Genomic DNA, 20,307 nt, shown 5'->3' with positions numbered 1-20,307 from the left:
TAACCAACAGACAAACAAACAAACAAATAACGCAGATGAAAACATTACCCCCTTGGCGGTGGTAATTTACGATAGACACAATTGTTTTTTCTTATTCTAAAGGTGCTTTGATTAGGTTTTCTTGCTTCAGAGATTATTGAGAGATATGATCGTGATGAAGAATGTGAAAACAGCAATGTAAATGCACCTTCTTAGCCTGGAGCTGCCTCACAACGTAACGCTCAGTCTGACAACAGCTTCACCTCTGCAGTTAAGCTCCAGTAGGGTTTGAATATGACAGAGTGATCATTTGGTTATGTAAATGAATTTTGGGGTCGATGTACATCGATAAATACAAAGCAATATTTGCACTGTACCCCCGATTGTAGAATCATCATCATATTAATCATGCATTTGCATACTTTTGACAGGCTGCTGTGTGCTTACTGTCCTCCCTCGGCATTGATGCGCATTCTGCACACACTGCACTTCTGCTGTAAATCTATAAACTCCCGTGCGCTGACCTGCAAATGAAGGACTGCATCTGTTGCTTGTTATACGATTGGCTGTATGTTCAATATTCAGCAGGCTATATTCACTGTTACCGCCATATCCTGTTGTGTTGCTTTCCTCCGGTTAACTCAGCAGCTGTTTCTGTTTGCACATACCTGCGGTATATCCTTCTCTCCACGGCTACATGACCCACTTTCCCCCCGGGGATCATTAAAGTTTCATATAATCTAATCTTTTTATAGTGTATTCAAGGAACAAAGTAGATATTTTCATTTGATTTATTTACACAATTGATCAGATATTCAGAACAACCCATCAATACACTAGCATGTCATAAATACATTAACTGATGGAGGAAACAGAAATAAATCAACAACCCCCCCAAAAAATATATGGTCTCCTGCCAAGAAAGACAAGGAATGTCAGTGGAATCATCAAAGACAGTGGACCTTGTATCATATCCATAATGTAGTAGTGAAAGGGTTGTTTGAGGAGTGCTCTGCATTATTTGGGCATGCTGCTAATGTATGCTCTCAGCGCACGGCAGACCCTGCAGTGGGTCGTGAAGAACAAAGCAGGGGAAAAGAAGGATCTGAGGGGGGCGCCGGGAATCGGGTAAACAAAGCCAAAACTGACCCTTATTAAATAAGAGGTCAGAACCAAGATACAGCTCTGTTTCTTTGAACATATGTGAGAGCTAATAAGGTGTCTGTTCCCCACCTGCAGTGCTTGGAACATGCACATGCCCAGCCTCCATGTTGACAATCTTCAAAAATGAAAAAGAGGAAGACAGCTGATTGAGACAGGTTAGTTTAAAGACATGTTATTATGGTGAAATTATTCCGGGTACTGGTTGCAAGCTGGCACTGGCATCCATCTCTTCAGCAGTTTCCCACCGATTCTCCTGCATGATCACAAAGAGTTTGCAGGCCAGATGGAATAAGTAATCTCATCATTGTGTTGCCCCCAGAGGTCTCCTTCCAATTGGATGTGCCACAAATACCTCCGTATGGGACGAATCCTTCTCAAATGTCCAACACGTCACTGGTACTTTTCAGTTTTAGGGGAATCGGCTCTACCCCGAGCACCGTTTAAACATCTGAGGTCTTTACCCAGTCCATGGAGGTGAGCCCAGACATCCGGCTTTCACTTGTAACTGCAGTCTTAATCTTTCACACTTGCTCGCAATCACAGAGGCCAGTTGTACGTTTTTTAAAGTTCTCCTTCCACCGCTGATTACAGTGAGTGAAGGTGATTATCTCTATACCCCTGCTGAAAACAGCTCAGGCATGACCTCATCTCCTCTTTTGACCTCTCCGACAGTTTTCTTGAATTTCTGCAAGGACAGCGTCTCAGTGGTTTTATCAAACTCTTCCCACACATTAGCTCGCCCCCCCCCAAAAAAAATCTGAAGCACAGGCCATTGAGTAATGCCTGCGGAGGAACTCTTCGGAGAGTGTGTGGTGGCCCAGGCCTGCAACTGTTGGGCTCAAGTAAGGCTCAGCTCAATAAAACAAATTTCCGTCAACACGTGGACTCATCAGAACGGGTTAAGGTTCATGGTGCATTGCCAGGAGGGCCCTTGGGAGACGGTGGGACGTGGGACGCAGATTCATCACTGTAAGGATGCTGAAAGTAAATATATGGTGCCTGACAGATTGACATAAATTTGTCTTTTGAGGCCTGTGGCACCATGGCAACAGTCCTCTGAGTACAACTGCTGACACCAACTCATGTCAGTTCAACCCTAAATGGGAATCTTTTCATTATGAGAGAAAATGGAGAGGACAATGGATATCCTGGCACGCCTGTGGTAGCAGAAGCTCTTTTTTTCTTTGTCCCTAATCAAGCAGATTCAAAGGTTAATGTTGAGATACTGTTCATGATCAAATATCTGGATGGGAAATTGTGTCTTTGATTAAAATGTCTTCCTGCACACATCCCACAAGAGTAATACTGGTAAATCCACTCCATATAAAACTGTCCACTTAAGTATTTGTGGAGCCATACAATCCAGATGACCTGTAATAGATCAACTAAAAGGTAAGAATGCCTATGAATGTATCACCATAACTCCATCTGAAAAACAAAGTATCTGCCCGGCTTGAGTAGCACACAGAAATACAAAAAATATTTTTTTCTGTAACAAGATTGTCTTGTGTTGGCAACCCAGCTTGAAACAGACATCACTGGGCAGTATCTCTCTGAAGTTCCTGCAAAGACGTTCCCTCTGCTCTACAGGCCTATGTGCACAATAAGCACAGCACCAGAGATATGGCCACTGGGCATTTAAAAAAAAAAAAAAAAGCATATGTGGGAAAAAAATTTTGCTTTGTCAGCAACTGTCTGCATGGATATTGCCTTATACTGTATAAGTTTGTGGATTTATGATGTATGATTAAAGCAGATTCCAGTATGGTGTTTATATTTTTAATTTACTTTAAATAACATATTTAGCAAGCAGTGCGGCAGCTGAATCATCTCAAATCTTGAAATGGAGAATGGTTGGAATAAACACATATATCCATTGATTTGTTAGTTGTATTGGATTATTTAAAAAAGAGGCAACTTTCATTTATTGTCCTGGATTCATGTCCTGCCATGTGCTCACAGCATTGCCCATCCAGTCTTAAACTCCAAAGACTTGCACTTCTGAGCAAAAGTTAAAAAAAATATATGAAGCACTACTATTTTTCTCCAAAGCTCGCAATGGTCTTGTCCTTTCAACTCGGTCGTGTCAAAAGTTTAACATTAGGTCTTGCCCTGCTATCAATAATTTTGAAACTAATTTAAAATCCCACCTTTTCAATCTTGCTTTTAATTCAGCCTTATTCATCGTTATGATTCTGTTGATTATCTCATTTACTTTTCTCTTGTGTGGCTTCTAGTGGATCTTCCTCTTGCAGTGGTTTAACTTTATTTTCATCCATATTCTTATCTGCATTTATCCATACTGTTTTCATCCATTATTGTTTTTACTTTGCCATTTCTATAAACAATTTTGGCTCAAATTCTGTTGTTTTTAACATGCTATATACACAAATGTGACTTGACATGGGCTTTGTGTCACAGGGGCTGTCATTGCAGGGGTTTCAATGTTTGATTGGTAAATTCATATCTGGAAGCTTAATTATGAGTCAAATTTAAAAAAGGCTTTACAAACCAAATGTTGGACACAAATTGGGTGATGCTTTGCAATTTCTCTGGCCTTTTCTTATCAACCCCCATTTGATCATGGTCGTCCGAATTTGCTAGCAGGCTTATTATCCCAGTAAGATATAATTTGCACATCTTCTCTTGCACGTAGGCCCGTGGTGCATGTGCACGCTTTGTGAATGGTCACTTGTTTATGTGGCCAATGGAAGGCGGGTTCATCCGGAGCGCATAGATGTAAACGTGTGTGAGGGCTGTCCAAGGTAAAGGTGGTTAGTTAATGGTTTCTAAATTGGGATGTGGCCGGTGTGTTGGAGGCTGAATCTAATACACCGGCGTATCCCGGCGGTTGCCTAGTAACGCGCTGGCAGTGGGCGCCGCGCAGAGAGATCTCTATGGTGGGCACTCCATGAAAACCGCTGGCGCTCCTGACCTTGGCGTCGCGAATGCGCAAAGCACACGGAGCGTGCAAAGCGGCAGATAAAGAGTAAAAGATCCGTGCGTTTGATAGCGACACCGGGAGGGGGGGGGACATTTCACACACACACACACACACACACACACACACACACACAGCCACAGAGAGAGAGAGAGAGAGAGCGAGAGAGAGAGAGAGAGAGAGAGAGGGAGAGAGACGGTGTCTTTGTAACGAGACGCACTGGAACGGCACGGCACGCGATGGAGGAAATCTCGACATGGAGCGCGTGTCAGACTCTTCTGTAAAAGCAGGTGAGTAAATGATGATTTTTATTATGATCCGTGGGATGAATCTGTGTGTTCTGACCGATCACTGGTTCCTTTTTTTTTCTGTTTTATTGCATGCGATTGCTCTGCTGGGGGATTTATCCTGTTTGTGCATCTGTAGGCTCGCATGTATTTACCCCTATTTTTATCCAATATTATAGAGTCCCCCCCCCCACACACACACACACACACTACAGCAGTGTGTCGATGCTATCTGGGCTGTGTCTCTGTATCCTTGCATTCGTTTCGAAAGCACTGGCCATTGTGTGGAGTGTACTACCTGCAGCTTTTCTATGCATCAATCCCTCCCCCCCCCCTTTCATTGCACTGCTAAATTATAAGGGGACATATTTGGGGCGGGGGGAGGTTGGGGTGGGGGGGGGGGGGGGCCCTAAAAAAAAAAAAACGTGTTTGATCCGCCACCAGTCGAATTACAAGGGCATCGGGAGCCCAGTGTGTCTGAGGCTCCCCCCTCTCTCTCTCTCTCTCTCAATCCAATGCTTTCATGTCGTGGGCCCCCGGGCTATACCAGAGCCTGATCAATACTGTTGTCCTAGAGATTTTTATTACTACTGAATTGGTGTTGAATTGTGTGCCTGTCAATGGTGTAGGTGTAGAGATAGTAATGCTGGGAGTGATTACAGCAATCATTCTAATAGGTCTCTAAGTGGGATCAAGGCAGTCCAGTGGGAATTAAAGTATTTGGGCGCATGCAGGGAAACCCAGCAGACCACCGTCGTGCATGAGAACATCTTACATGGGGCAGAGTTGTCCTGTATTAAATGTTAAAGCTTCAAGACATCTTCACTCTTGAACATGTCACTCACTCGATTGGCGAAAAAGTAAATCTTGATCTCCCATCTCCCATGATTTTCCCTTGCCCCCCACAAGAACTCGCAGTGTATCAAACTTGCCTGAGTGATGGCTCGGTTTTATCGCATGGCCCATTTGGTGCGAGCCATAAAGCTTTAATCCACATCTGTCCCATCACAGACCATAAGTTGGAAAAAGAATACTCTGCAGCCCAGCAGTGCTCGGCTGCCTCGAGTGTCTGCAGCAGAATAAGTAAAAGAAAATGAAAAACTGTATATCAGAGACAGTCTTTAAGAATCTGCCTCAGCTCTGCTCCAGCAAATTGAATTACATGTTTGACTTGATGTCAAAATAGCACAAATATGCTAATGAGGTGATGCATTGATGCTAATATCGTCATCCATGTGTAATTTAAAAGGAAGTGCCGCTCATTTTAAGAATTCATATCAACGCTTTGATCTACAGCAGCTTCTTTTTTCTTTTCTTTTTCCTTTTCTTTTTTCACTGCCAGGGCTGCTTCTAAAGCCAGAGACAACTAACCAAGTCTGACTGGTGATGCCAGTTTTGCCTCCAAATAGAATCCGAGTGATGTATCATCAGTGTCAATTCAGAACCAGAGGATCTGCCCCACTCCACGGGAAGAAATTCAATATAAAATTAGGTTTTCTGTCTTTTCCATTTTATTGTCCTGGGTGCTGTACATCATTGTCATATAACAGATGGAGATGGAACACGTCTTGTCCTTTTTTGGGGGGAGTTAATTAATACTGACAACGCTGGCCTCGTGCAGAGATGTACAATGTTTTCTCAAATAAACCTCTGTGATGTTACTTTTCTGACAGCATTATCTGTCTGATTTGGCTTGAAAATTGACAAACTGCTGATGTCCACAGCAGGTAATGTGAAACAGAGAACGAGCCGCCTTTATTTGTGTTTACCTTTCCTGCTGTTTTACCCGAAACGTTGCAAAGAGAGAGGAGGAAAGCCAATGCACCAGCCACGTCTGCGGTTAATTAGTTTCTCACACTCGCAGGCAGGTATCGTCTCCTGTCTCAACAGATAGCCTCATCAGATGGAAAGAGAGATGTTGTGGCTGCGGTGTCTCACAACGCTTGGGGTAGTAGCCATCGATAAATCTGATTAGGTTAACAAGCTTGTTTTTGCTTTGTTCACCGACAATTCAGTGGGAACCTTATGTTGAGCATATTAAACTTACACTGCTGTCCTGGACTAAAAGGAGTGAGACGTGATGCATTTTGGATTAAGGTGTTAATTGGAAGAAGCACGATACACTTTGCTCTCTGTGGGCTCATGTTTTATAATGTGCAAATCTAATTAAACGTGTATTCTGCTGTTGCCTTATGAAGTTGTCGGAGAAGCTATGGTGACTGTAGCTTGGTTCATATTTATTTTGTGCATGCAAAGGGAAGGGAAAGGGGAATTCTTCCACTTGGAAATCAGAGAATTGGGGACTCAGTCATGGCTTCCATTAAAAGATCCTTTTCCTCTCGATACTGAACTCAAATGGTCTATTGTTGCCTATAAGTCTGCCCCAAGTCTTTCAGTTAACCTACAATTACTCTGCTTTATGGGGAGGGCTCGGTGCTATGCTGTGGTCCCACCGGACATGTTTGGTCTGGGGATGTTCAACACTTCCATTATACACCTTCAAGTGTGTTGCTGACAGTGTTGCTCGGATGTAAGACACAAATAAAAACATGAGTGTATCACACACATCAGAAAAGTCGTTCCCACCAAGTGTGTATTTTTAATCGCTCTTGAATGCATCTTAAAGGTTTGTCTCCGCTGTTCACTTTGTTGCTTTTACATAAGAGAAGGGGCGCTTAACACCTTTTTATCCTGAGACGCTTTCGCAGCATCACTCCAACATCACAGCAGATGGGTTTCTTTCCAGATTCCACCCATCGCCTCCTCCTCCTCCACTGATACACAGATATCCAGTGATTTGTAGATGTAAAAGCATTAATTTACTCTTTCATGCCAGCACTTTGTCCCAAAAGGTTATTAGCTTCAAAGTGTTCCAGTGGATCCGGCATACTGATATCAAGCTGATTTAAAAATGTGTTTTACAAAGCCCCAAGATACGGGAGGATAATGTTTTTTAAATGAAACTTTAGTCAATAGTTTGATGTTTCTTTGACGACCATTTGCTGTTTCTTTCAGACCTGTGTGCACTGAAATGAAAAGTGGAAGTGGAGGTGGTCCATACCTGGCTGACGCGTATTTGGATTTGACAAGCATCAGAGTCAAAGGCTGTGAGTGATGTCTGTGTGACGGGGTCAGTGCAGCCGGACTGACCAGACAACACAGTGTGCGTTTGTGTTGTGCAAAGGGCACTGTCTTGCCCAGACCATGTGGCTGGCTACATTTAGAGACCATCTGTTGCCTGCACACCTGCCACACCAGCAAGGGACTGTAACCATCACCCACTGTGCTCTTCTCTGGTGGATATTATGCTCCTGCTGGTCATTCACCAAGGCGACAAGCCAGAAATTCTACCCGACGGTCACCACCCAGTTCGGGAAGCTGCGGGGCCTCCGGGTGCCCGTGCCCAGCGAGGTGCTCCGGCCCGTCGATCAGTACCTGGGCGTCCCCTATGCCGCTCCACCCCTGGGTGAGAAGCGCTTCATGCCGCCAGATCAGCCCTCCTCTTGGTCCGGTATCAAGAACGCCACCCACTTCATGCCTGTGTGCCCTCAGAACATCCACAACACCGTGCCAGAGATCATGATGCCCATATGGTTCACCTATAACCTGGACACAGTAGCCACATACATTCAGGATCAGAGCGAGGACTGTTTGTATCTAAACATCTACGCTCCGACAGAGGATGGTGAGTTGGCGTGGTAAACCGGACAGCGATGACTTTCCATGTCCATGATTTTGCCCTGTGATCGTCATATATTGCATGTGTGTGACCACTGCTCTTGTCATTGCTGCCACCAAAGGCTGATTTACCATCCAAAGCAAACATCATCGTGGACCCACATGTTGTATTCATCCTATTCCATTTGAAATAGCAATCATGTTCCCATTGATTAACTGGAGATAAGTCATATCTTGCCCGTCGTGGCAAATGAAGACACTGTCCTGACGCCCCTGAAAGTCAGAGAGGCGTAAATAAATGTGCTTCTTGTCTTCTCGCTAATAGACATCCAGTAAAATATTGCTGAGCTAAGGTGTTGTTCAAGTATTGGTCCACCTAAACTAAGCAATAAATTTAACAGCTTGTAAAATGATGATCCCAGCACATTGGGCTGTCACCTCGGGGCATCGAAGGTAATCATGAAGGATTACGTAGGAGATCCATTAAGTGCCACCTTTAAAATGTTTGTTAAAAATGTTACTTTCTTACGAATCACTGCTTTTTGTCGCCCGTGCCTCTGCTGGGGGCCAATTAGTGAGAAGTCAACTATCTATCGCTGGCTGAATCCTTCTCCTATTTTTTTTACATCCATCTTGTCTGTGAAATGAAGCAGCAAGCATATTTGTGTGAGTCTGCTCTGGGTCTGTAGATTAGCAGAACAATGTTATCACACAGTAATGCTGTATCTTCTCTCAATCTGCTGTTGGCAAAACAGATTTCTCTAATGCAGGTTACTTCAGTGCACCAATTGAACATGGCTCCTGAGAATACGTTGCCATCCTCTCCGGCATTCAGCGGGATACAAAACGTTTAGCATTCACAGTATAACCGTGTTCTGCTTGTGTATGTAACGCGCCGCTGTGGCGTGTGGCTTTTTTTTCTACGGTAGCATAGCAACAACAGATAAACAGCCTGCTTGAGAGGTAGCTGTCCAAAATGGTGCAGCCCACGTTTTTATAAAGCCCACAGTCTGAGTGCTGCCCAAAGGCCCTTGTCATCTGGCACACACACACACACACACACACACACACACACACACACACACACACACACACACACACACACACACACACACACACACACACACAGACAGGTTAATTCAATTTCACATTTGTATTCATACTTCAAAGGACCTAACTCAACCAATTGGTTCCTAACATTTATTTTTATTTCTTTAGACTTTGTCATTGTTTATTTAAATACACCTCAGGCATTATGTGGCTTCATTCTTTAGGTTTCACTGATGTGAAACCTTTGCTGTTTTCACTTTTGCTTATTACCAGTGGTCACTTTGTTTGCAATGTCAAATCAAAGAGTGTTTCAGAAATTACCCCCATTTAATAATTATTTTTGTGGTTTGATGCTCCGTTTGAGTCGGAGCTTATTAATTATTCATTTATTAACCATATAACTCATATCTTCAATAATTATCCTGCAGTGGTTTACATGACAGTGTGTTTAAATACACACTTGTACAGAGAAGAAAATTGAACCAAGAGAGATGTATTGCCTGAAACAAAACTGAGACAGCTGGGTCAATATAACGATACAGATAATCAACCAGTCAAACATAACAGCACAACATGTTTATGTGCACATTAAAGGCTAAACAATGAATTTAGATCATTTAAATATGTCCAAGTTTAATCTTCTGCAGTTTATTGATACAATTGTAAATGTTTTAAAACATAACATTATCATCGTAACGCCACAGCCTACAATTCATATTTGACACAGACATTAAGGAACGCGCTTGTTTGGTACAGACCCCTGCAACATAAATTACATCATCGAGCAAAAATGACCATTCCTACTAAAATCATGAATCGTATCAACACAATATCTGTCAAAATAATCACAATTTGAATGTTTTGCATATCATTTAGCCCTATAGTGCATATACATTATGCCATTTAGTAAAAATAATTAACAAAGAACATGACCTTTGTTCCTTGCTTCAAGCAGAACTACAGATCTTACTATCTTGTAACTCTACTCTAACTTATAATACAATTGTGTGTAACTGTGTCATACATCTCTAAAGATTTTACATATCGTCATCTACATCTTGCAGGGGAAAAGTGCAATACTGCATGTAAATGGGAGGAATTTCTTTTTTCCTATAATTTATGGATCCCTTTTTCCTGATTCTGCCAGTGTGATTGGACTGTACATTAGATACGAAGCACAGTCAACCCTGCAATTTTCAATTCTTCATCTTTTTTTTTCTCCTTATGTGAATCCCAGGGAGCCAACACAAGAAAAAGGGGGCGGCTTTCTCACATGCTGAGACTCATATATCCGAAGGTATTTTTTAAGAGCTCAAAGTCTTGCTGCATGGATTTTTTTAGTTTGAATGTGGGGGATGAAGATCTTTCAATTCTTATAGTTTTTACTTTCCTGAAGAACCATGGGGGGGAGTCTTATTTTGAGGGGAATAAGGAAAATGTTGTTATACATTGGCTTTTTCTGCACATCATGTCCTGAATCGAGCTCTGGTGCGACGCTCTCAATAAGTGCTGCATCTCCGCTGCTATGCACATTGATCCAGAGATTGCATTATCTACTTATCTGTCTTACAGTCCCTTTAAAAGCCAGTCATTATTCTCTGTAACCAATTGGTCTGAAAACCTGAAACATAGATTTTATTTTTCAGTTCAAGTCTACACATATAAAAGTTTTTTTTTTTATGCTTGTGCATGCAAATTTCCCCATGGTGGGACTAATAAAGATTATCTTATCTTATCTCACATTATAAGTTGAATGTCAAATTTGGCCCTTTTCAGATCAAACGACGATTCAGATAAACCGGCTTTTTATCTCTCTCTGTCTCTAACCCAGAGAGTTTCAGATATTTAGTTCAGTGCTTTACATACACTGTTAAAGTGTTGGTCATTATATTTGACAATTTCATTCCCTTGTCAAGAGTGTATTTATCATGCATTTTCTGAATGTCATCACAGCCTCCCAACCACAGGCCTACCACTGCTTCTAAGCATCTTTCCTGAGCAGTCTTTACCCATACCTCCCACCTAGCAGTTGGGATATAAAGTTTTAGTCACTGTGCTTCATTAATTCTCCATTTCATTACTGTTGCCTCTGCAGTTGTTTGCTCAGCGTGTGTGTTGTGTGTGTGTGTGTGTGTGTGTGTGTGTGTGTGTGTGTGTGTGTGTGTGTGTGTGTGTGTGTGTGTGTGTGTGTGTGTGTGTGTGTGTGTGTTGACGTTGCAGATATAAGGGACTCCGAAGCGCGACCTGTGATGGTCTACATCCACGGAGGCTCCTATATGGAGGGCACTGGGAACATGATGGACGGCAGCGTACTGGCCAGTTATGGGAATGTTGTCGTCGTCACGCTCAACTACAGAATTGGAATATTGGGTGATTACAAGCATCTCTGTGTGGTAACCTTTAATGGTGTTTGAAATGGGGCATTTGGCCCTGTTTAATATGGGAGAATAAACGGTAATAATGATTCATAATTAATAATTAATTTCCTCTCGTGCTGCTGTTATTAACCCACTAGCAGAAGTAGATGAATGACATGAATATGTGAACAAGCATGAGAAAGTGTAACTGATATATTGGTACAAAAGCTTTATTTGCATAAAATGTTGTCCTCAGACGGAAAGCGACGGAAATACTCATCCTGACTTGTCCTTGCTGCGCGCAAGCTGTGAAAACACAATCTATCTCTCCTTACATGGATTTATCTAATCTGTACAACATTATCACTCTTTGCCATTTCTAAGAGAAACATGATTTAAATACAGTATGGAGGTTTGCGGCATTCACAAGGTCAACGTGTGTTTAACATTCAAAATGGTGTGTCTTTTAGATGGGACTAGACAAGGAAATAAGTAACAGCGTCAATTGTGAGAGCCTCTGACCTCTGTGCGGTTTTATGAAATTCATTTAAAGAAATAGTGAAGTGGAAGATTTATTTATGAAAGCATGCTGACTGTGATGAAGTCACTTTTTGCTAGGAGAGGAGGAGAGCAGATTTGATGAGCAGAGCGCTGATCACTTCCTGAGGGGGCCTCTCCGGCTATTACAAGGAGACGGCTAAAGCAGTGGAGACACTGTGGGAGAGAGCAAAGGCATATTTGCACCTGAGGGGAAACGGTGTCAGTTCTTTCAGATACCCTGCTGGGCTATAACTTTTAGATCAAAGCTGTGGAATATACTGTCGAGCTCTCTTTATGAACTAGCTCTCTGTCTACCTCAGGCTTCCTCAGCACGGGTGACCAGGCAGCAAAGGGAAACTACGGGCTCCTGGACCAGATTCAAGCTCTACGCTGGATCAGTAAGAACATTGGTTACTTTGGAGGAGACCCGGGCCGCATCACCGTGTTTGGATCAGGGATCGGTGCATCCTGCGTCAGTCTGCTGACATTGTCCCACCACTCAGAGGGTAAAAACAACTGCCATTTAGCATTTATGTTATCTTTGACACTCATAATTAATGCCACTTAATGCACAGCAATGTCATCACCCACATTAACATTGACATTTATCATTTTTAATCGTTAATTTGGAGTTTTGTTCTTTGTTTCGGGCGCAGCTCTAAGGAGATGAAGTGTTATGATATGGGAATAGGGTAAAAGGAGTATTCGTTTAGTAAGTGATTGCTTTTGTTCCCCTGTACTCAGTCTAATCAGCCTAAAAGCTTTGCCTCTTAAAATGTGAAGCTCTTAAAGAAGCCCACGAGCATTATAAAGTTTTCAGCATGTCATCACGCTCACCTGTCTCTATCAGTTTTAACCGTTACCACTGATTAAGATCCAGCCTCTTGGTGTCACATATTTTCTAACCTTGTTTATCCACCTGCACTGTCTGGTTAAGGTTTGTCCAGAAATATCAAAATTACCAGTGAGTTTGGTGGACTGGTCTTCTGAAATTGTAGAAACTTTAACGAATATGCTGTTTTACCCAAGGTTAGGTTGGTGTGAGGATGAAGCAGGACCAGATAGAAATTCTGCAAATATTTTCTGTAAAAATTGATATTTATTTTAATATGTATAATGTGCTGATTTTAGAAAAAATATAGAAACTAGAATGGCACTCAGTAGAGCACGTACCTTCACCAAGGCCGAACAGCCCCTTATGCACCAAATTACCCACACTCATAAATATCAGTCCTCTAAATATGCCAGATATTTCTTCTATCAATATCCTAAATTATTCTCTGAGAAATCAAGGAAATGTTGAAAAATCTTACAAAGCCAAAGAAAGTGAAAATAAATTGCAGAATCTGCCCCCTGATCCAGAGCCGCACCAAAAGTCAAAGGGTTTTTCCCTTATCCACACTCTAACCTTCCACTAAGGTTCGTGGTAATCCATCAGGAAGATTTTGCGTAACCGTGCCAACCATCAGACAGACAAACAAACAAGTGAAAACATATCCTGCTTAATTATATTCAGGATACAATATCCAGTGGTGACTGACATCCTCTGAAAAATAGAAACACAATTTGCTGACCGCTGGGAGAATCAAAGGTGTGTATTTCAACATTGGTGGCCCACTAAGAACCGAACCTCTATGTGGTATTACTGCCCTGGTCCTCCTATGAACCACGAGAAGGGCAGAAATCCTGTGTATTTATCAATGCCAGGGAGGCTGCAGCAAATGTCCATTGTGAGGTTTGTATTTGATGCTCCAGCTCGGGCTGCAGCGAATGCTCAAAGATCTTCAGCTGTCTTTGAAGTAAATAGCTATAGCTGCTGCTGCTGCCCTAAAAAAAAATGAAATAAATGACAGCAAAGGAGGGAGAAAGTGACATTGTCCTTGCACTTTTTAAAAATTTTACCCAGCGACTGGAATGCCTTAACCTCAGCAGAGTATTATTGAGTTGATACATATCATGTGTCGTTTCTGGTTCGGATAGAAAATCCCTAGAGACAGAGGTGACACACTGCATATAAACAAAATCCAAGCGAGCGGCATGTTGACTGTATCAACACTGAAGGATTGGGGTTACTGCGTATATCCAGTTCCCTGCACAGACCCCCTCCACCGCACACTTCACATCAGCAGAGTTACGTGTAAGCCGTTAGACACACAGTTTTAATGATTCTACAATTACTGTACACCTGTCAGTGACTGGTGTAGGGAAACCTGCCTCTGCACCTCTGCACTGACACAAATGATCATTAATTCACTCTCATCTGCATAGCAATGACACCACATCAAACAAATGAGAGGATCAACTGAGAAAAGAGTCTTTTTTTTTGCTTTTTTAAATCATTATAAGAACATTGGAAGGCATCAACATCCCATTAGTGTTCATTTCCACTACCAGCAGCTTCTATTTAACTATCTGGCCTGTTCACTTATTGTGTTTCTTTATTTCATTGGCCTGTATTCTCTATGTGGCTTAGATTTTATTGTTAACAGAAGTTAGCAGAATACTTTGCTGCGATGCAGTCCAGAATGCTCTTAACAACAATCATTTGGTGAGCTAAAGTAGTAACCATAATTTTCTGGGCCTTTGTCCGTCTGTCTTCTTGTTCTGAATGTCGTCTTCCAAGGTTTGTTCCACAGAGCCATCATCCAGAGCGGTTCAGCCCTGTCCAGCTGGGCCGTCAACTACCAGCCGGTCAAGTACACTCGCATGCTGGCCGAGAGGGTTGGCTGCAACGTGCTCGACACCGTGGACATGGTCTCCTGCCTGCAGAAGAAAAGTGCCAAGGAGCTGGTGGAGCAAGACATCCAGCCTGCGCGATACCGCGTGGCTTTCGGCCCCGTCATCGATGGAGACGTCATCCCGGACGACCCCGAGATCCTGATGGAGCAGGGCGAGTTCCTCAACTACGATATAATGCTGGGGGTCAACCAGGGGGAAGGCCTGCGCTTTGTGGAGAACGTGATGGACATGGAGGACGGCGTGTCTGGCAGCGACTTTGACTTTGCCGTGTCAGACTTTGTGGACAGTTTGTACGGCTACCCAGAAGGAAAGGACACGCTGAGGGAGACCATTAAATTCATGTACACAGACTGGGCTGACAAGGACAACCCGGAGACCAGGAGGAAGACCCTGGTGGCTCTCTTCACTGACCACCAATGGGTGGAGCCCTCAGTGGTGACGGCCGACCTGCACGCCCGCTACGGCTCGCCTACGTACTTCTACGCCTTCTACCACCACTGCCAGAGCCTCATGAAGCCTGTGTGGTCAGACTCAGCGCACGGAGACGAGGTGCCTTACGTTTTTGGCATCCCCATGGTGGGCCCGACTGATCTGTTCCCCTGCAACTTCTCCAGGAACGACATCATGCTCAGCGCCGTGGTTATGACTTACTGGACCAACTTTGCCAAGAGTGGGTGAGTAACAGCAAATCCAGAGTTCTCGTCAACACGAACACACTGATTTCCACATCGTTACATAGTTAGAACCGTATCCGGCAGCTCGTTTTGCATTCTCGCCTGAGGAATGTCCAGTGCGTAACTTAAGTGGCCTTGCTTGTGCAGACCTGATTTGTGTTGAGATGCTAAACTCCTGTCCACATTTACCCTTCCTTTATCACCCTGATTAAAGGACTGCAGGATTCATCCTTAAGTAGTGTCTCCTAATTAAGCGCAGTCTGAAATCCGACTTCCATGTCTCCGAGCTTTATCTTTTCTCCTTTGTTAGTTCACTCGAGCTCACACATGAAAAGTGCTGCTTCAGTTTTTTACCAATTAACATGAATTCCTTAACAAACATCAAAAGTCTGTGGATTGACATGTAGGTTACCTGTATGTGTGCTTCCCCCTGCTGTAACTGATTAGATGACACCATATGTGCTGAATGTGTAAAAGTGTACAAATCTGCACAACCATACTTCAATTCTCAAAACCAGATGCTTAAGAAAATCTGGTTATGCTCCAGTGTGTCGTCACATTAGCTGAGAAAACTGCCGAGTTCACACAATTCCGAACAGACCATCTAATGAAAAGCTGTTTTCTTTTGAAATGCCGAGTTGTCTCTTCTCTAAAGTGTCAGTGTTGCGTTAAGCCTCTGTGAAAACTCTGCATGTGGCAAAATCTCATCACGTGGGTCCGACCTCCTGAGGGTGATGGATCTTTACAGCTTCATTCACATAAATGTTTAAAGCAGTTCCTCGCTGTTAAACAAAAAGGTTATGTTAAAGAGGCAGTTAAGATGGACTTCATAAACCTCGTACAACTTCACCGTCAGCTGTGATTTCAAGTGGGGTTGGTAAAGATAATCAGTGCAGACATAAATCATGCACAATATTCACATATGGTACCAAATCATAGTGTCTTTATTGAAGGTACTGTATAGATTTAAGATTGTGGGAAATAAACTCTCACTGGCAGGGGCGGATCCAGGGGTGGGGCCAGGGGGGCACTGGACACTGACACTGGCCCCCGCTGAAGTCCCCCTGTCTTGTCAGTAGTCTAAGAAAAAAAATTATCATTTAGTTATTTTTTAGAACACTATGTGCTTAAATAAAGAACAATTTTCCAAAATATAGCTCCAGGCTTTAGAGCCAACAGTAAACAAGTAATGACTGAAATGTGCACCTTACTGAATCAGGGATTGTTCATGGATGTTGGACATGTAATCGGCCCCTCTGTGTAAATTGTGGCCCCTTTATGGACCCTCATTTATAAAAATCCTAGATCTGCCAATGCTCACTGGGAAGATTTCTTTGCTTCTGGGTTATTTTGGTTGAAGAGAGACAAAAAACTATATATTTTCCATGCATTCGTCTGTAGGTTTCTTTTAGGTGCCTGAGATATACTGTATGAGAAGCACTGACATATAATCCAAATGAGATTTTTTTTTCAGTTTATGTTTTCCAGTTTTCAGTGAATGAGAGTTTAAAATCTAAGACAAGCTCCGATCTGATGTTGACCTGATATTACACCATCACTGACTCAGTGCTGTTCAAAATACAACTGAGTCAAACTCTGCACCTCTCCTGACAGCTTTCTTTACAATTTGTAACACAGCAACAGAGATTTGTGGCGTGTTTTTTGATGATAACTGAATCATACATGCGTCTCTCTGTGGTGGAGGAATCCGCTGCTGCCTCCATATTGAACTGATTGACTCTGCGCATGGCGATCCTCGCAGCAGGAGGAAGCACAGCACAGGCCACTGTAGGCTGTTGTGTCAGTGTGGGGGAATGAAGGAATGCTGAGCCCTTGAGGAGAGATGATGATATTACACATTGTGTTGTCCTCCTTACATTGGTGACATTTCCATATGTATTAGAAATGCTATGGCTCAGAAATGTGGCTAAAATGGACATTTTCTGATAACAAAATACTTTATAATATGTCAAAAACCATTTGTTAATTTAATTTGGACAAGAAAATGTCTGCATCAATAGCTTGATAAGATCCCGTCATGGCAATATATGATTCTGCTGAAAAACAAGTTATCAGTACTCTTCTAAGTTTTCTTCCAACAGAGTTATTTTCTATGATGTGTCCGCAGGGATCCTAACAAGCCAGTGCCACAGGACACCAAGTTCATCCACACCAAGGCCAACCGCTTCGAGGAGGTGGCCTGGTCAAAGTACGACCCCTACGACCAACTGTACTTGCACATTGGCCTAAAGCCGCGTATCCGTGATCACTACCGTGCCACCAAAGTGGCCTTCTGGAAACACCTGGTACCTCACCTCTACAACCTCCACGACATGTTCCATTACTCATCCACCACCACCAAGGTCACCCCGCTGGATCCTACCCAGTCCAATGGCAAGAGGTCCGGCAGCACGGGACGTCCGCCTGTCTCCACTGCCCACAGTGACGGCGAAGGAGGGAGGGAGATGGGCCCTCTGATCATGCCCAACCCTAGAGATTACTCCACGGAGCTCAGCGTCACCATCGCTGTAGGGGCGTCGCTGCTCTTCCTCAACGTCCTGGCCTTCGCAGCTCTGTACTACCGCAAGGATAAACGCAGTCGGCAGGACCTGTCACAGCAGCCCAGTCCCCAGCGTGACAGCAAAGGCAACCACGTGGGCCACACCACCACTGTGGACGAGACCCTGTCGTCCCAGCAAAGGAACCAGTGCGAGGCCCTTCACAATCCTCTCCACGTTTCGCCCAGCATGGACTACTCACTCACCCAGCACCGCTCCCCTGATGACATCCCTCTGATGACCCCTAACAACATCACCATGATCCCCAACTCCCTGATGGGCCTCTCCAACATGAGTCCGTACAGCACCTTCCCGGCCGGTTACAGCTCTGCAGGCCTGCCCAGCACCCACTCCACCACTCGGGTATAGCCTGGCAGGAGACGGAGATGAGAAACGAAGCGACATACGTAAAACGTGGAAATGTAAAGCTGTATTTAGGGTGTGTAGGTCAAATAGGATTGAATATGTTCGTTCTGTCTTTTCCAACGGTGTTAAAGCGCCAACATCCTGCCTTTGCTCTCTCACGATAGGAAGTCTAACTGCAGAGTCATTTTATAATACTCATTTTAAAAGGCAGTCAAAAAGAAAAAAAAGAGCATTTCATTTTCCACGTTGGCTTTTTTGGAACTTTACATAGCAAGAAACTTAGTATAATGTTTATACAGTTGGATTTGTATGGGAAGCTTTTTCTTACTCTGTGATATCTATTTTGATCTCGAGGAACAAAGTGACAATTACAACTTGTGGTGGACAGAGATGAGATCCGGGGAAAAGCCAAAAAAAGTATTATTATTATTATTATTATTATTATTATTATTATTATTATTATTATTATTATTATTATGACTATTATCGAGCTATTTTATACATATTTCTCATGGTACATTGCTTATTATGAAAATGTATTTTTATTGTAATTACTTTCAAATGCCTTGTAACTCGCTCACACTAGAAGTTACTGGGGATTCATAATAATGGATTTAGATTTTACTGGTCGCAATTGTGGTAAAAAATAAAATCCAGTTCATCCAGAGTGTTTCTCTCTGGTGGTGCAAAAATATAGCACCTCTGTGTGTGTGACTGCGTGCATGTGTGTGTGTGTGAGTGTGTGTATGCGTGTGTGGCCGAGGGGTGTGCTTAAAAAATGTAAATTAGGCATTGTTTGAAATTTACCATTCAGGTTTGCATATGTAGTGTTGTGTAATCTATTGTAGTCCATTTGAGTATCCTAGCTATACTTTTGTTTCACGTGTCCATTACTTTTTCTTTCACACATTGCAGGACTATAACTAATGCTTCACTATAAAAAGAGAATCGCTTTAAATGTGTTTTCCTACTCTAACCAGCTCATGGTTCTTTTGGCTTGGCTTGTTTGTACAGAATAAACTTAGAACAACATTTTATTTGTCGGTTGTTTATGAATACTGTAAGGTCTTCAGAGAGATAACTGTAATTACATTGTAACTGTATGTATACCAACTCAAGTATTCACATTTAAAGAGTGAGTTTCATGAAACTTTAAAGATTGTGTTTTAGACCCCTTGCATACCAAGATATATTCAGGGGTCATTCTTTACTGAATGGACATGATGGACAACAAGCTTTGAGATTTGATTTCTTTGAACCTATCATAATGTTGTTTAATCTAAATGAGACCACTATTAAAAGATCTTTTTCGGACTAAAGACGAGTCAAAAAGATGGATTTGATTGCATTTTATGCAGGTGTCATAAGTGTCTGTAATGTGTCGGCGAATACGACTTCATGTGTCTGATACAAAGATTCTGTGGCTTCAGAGGAAGATGCGCAAAATTTGATAAATCAGTTAGGTCTTCATGGGTTTATTTTCTATCTTTATTTGAGAGTGTGCATGGTCTTTCAGTTTGAGAGCAGGAAGTACCAATTTCACGTTCAGGTGATCACTACGCCTGGCATATATTGGTTGATGATTTTTGATAGAATTGCTACACAAAAAAATCCAAGAGCAGAGGAGAAATCAGAGAGCTGCTTCTGTGCAGAGCGTGAGCACGAGTAGAAGAGAGTGCATGCAGAGCACATCTAAGCACAAGCAGGGTATATCCGAGCGCAAGCGCAGGGTTTTGAGTGAAAGCATTACAAAATCTGATTGTGAAATAATAAGTCATGCTCTGAAACTTAGAAATCTGAAATACTCCCTTGCAAGTATGTGAATTTTGAGACTTAATAAGGTGTGGAGTTACAGAGAAGTGAGCTCACTGGGCCTCTGTGGCCCACTCCTCATCTCTAAACAGCTCAAATCTGGTACAACACAACCAAATGTCCACCTGGAGTGACATTTACACAAAAAAGAGAAGACATGAT

The 20,307-nt window shown here is 42.8% G+C and overlaps 1 protein-coding gene across 3 annotated transcripts; it reads left to right on the top strand.

Annotated features, from left to right (window-relative positions):
• The first annotated feature begins 4,024 nt into the window (after nt 1-4,024).
• nlgn3b (neuroligin 3b) lies at nt 4,025-18,781 on the top strand. Of its 3 annotated transcripts, XM_034606304.1 has the most exons (8): nt 4,026-4,374; nt 5,714-5,863; nt 7,387-8,056; nt 10,337-10,396; nt 11,320-11,469; nt 12,317-12,502; nt 14,620-15,409; nt 17,538-18,781. In XM_034606304.1, the coding sequence occupies exons 3-8, from the start codon at nt 7,576-7,578 to the stop codon at nt 18,334-18,336; spliced, it is 2,466 nt and encodes an 821-aa protein (XP_034462195.1). In that variant the 5' UTR covers nt 4,026-4,374; nt 5,714-5,863; nt 7,387-7,575; the 3' UTR covers nt 18,337-18,781. The 3 variants fall into 3 exon arrangements, with proteins under 3 accessions (XP_034462196.1, XP_034462195.1, XP_034462194.1); XM_034606303.1 differs by lacking the exon at nt 5,714-5,863; XM_034606305.1 differs by lacking the exons at nt 5,714-5,863; nt 10,337-10,396 and having other exon boundaries at nt 4,025-4,374.
• The last annotated feature ends 1,526 nt before the right edge of the window (nt 18,782-20,307 follow it).

Source organism: Hippoglossus hippoglossus, chromosome 14, assembly GCF_009819705.1.
Source record: "Hippoglossus hippoglossus isolate fHipHip1 chromosome 14, fHipHip1.pri, whole genome shotgun sequence".
In the NCBI taxonomy this organism is placed as follows: domain Eukaryota; kingdom Metazoa; phylum Chordata; class Actinopteri; order Pleuronectiformes; family Pleuronectidae; genus Hippoglossus; species Hippoglossus hippoglossus.
This window is presented reverse-complemented; position numbering and strand designations above follow the sequence as displayed.

Coding starts and splice junctions, on each gene's coding strand:
- nlgn3b (XM_034606303.1), top strand. CDS start 7,576: ATGTGGCTGGCTACATTTAGAGACCATCTGTTGCCTGCACACCTGCCA. Junction 11,470..12,316: donor CTACAGAATTGGAATATTGG/GTGATTACAAGC, acceptor TGTCTACCTCAG/GCTTCCTCAGCACGGGTGAC. Junction 12,503..14,619: donor ATTGTCCCACCACTCAGAGG/GTAAAAACAACT, acceptor TCGTCTTCCAAG/GTTTGTTCCACAGAGCCATC.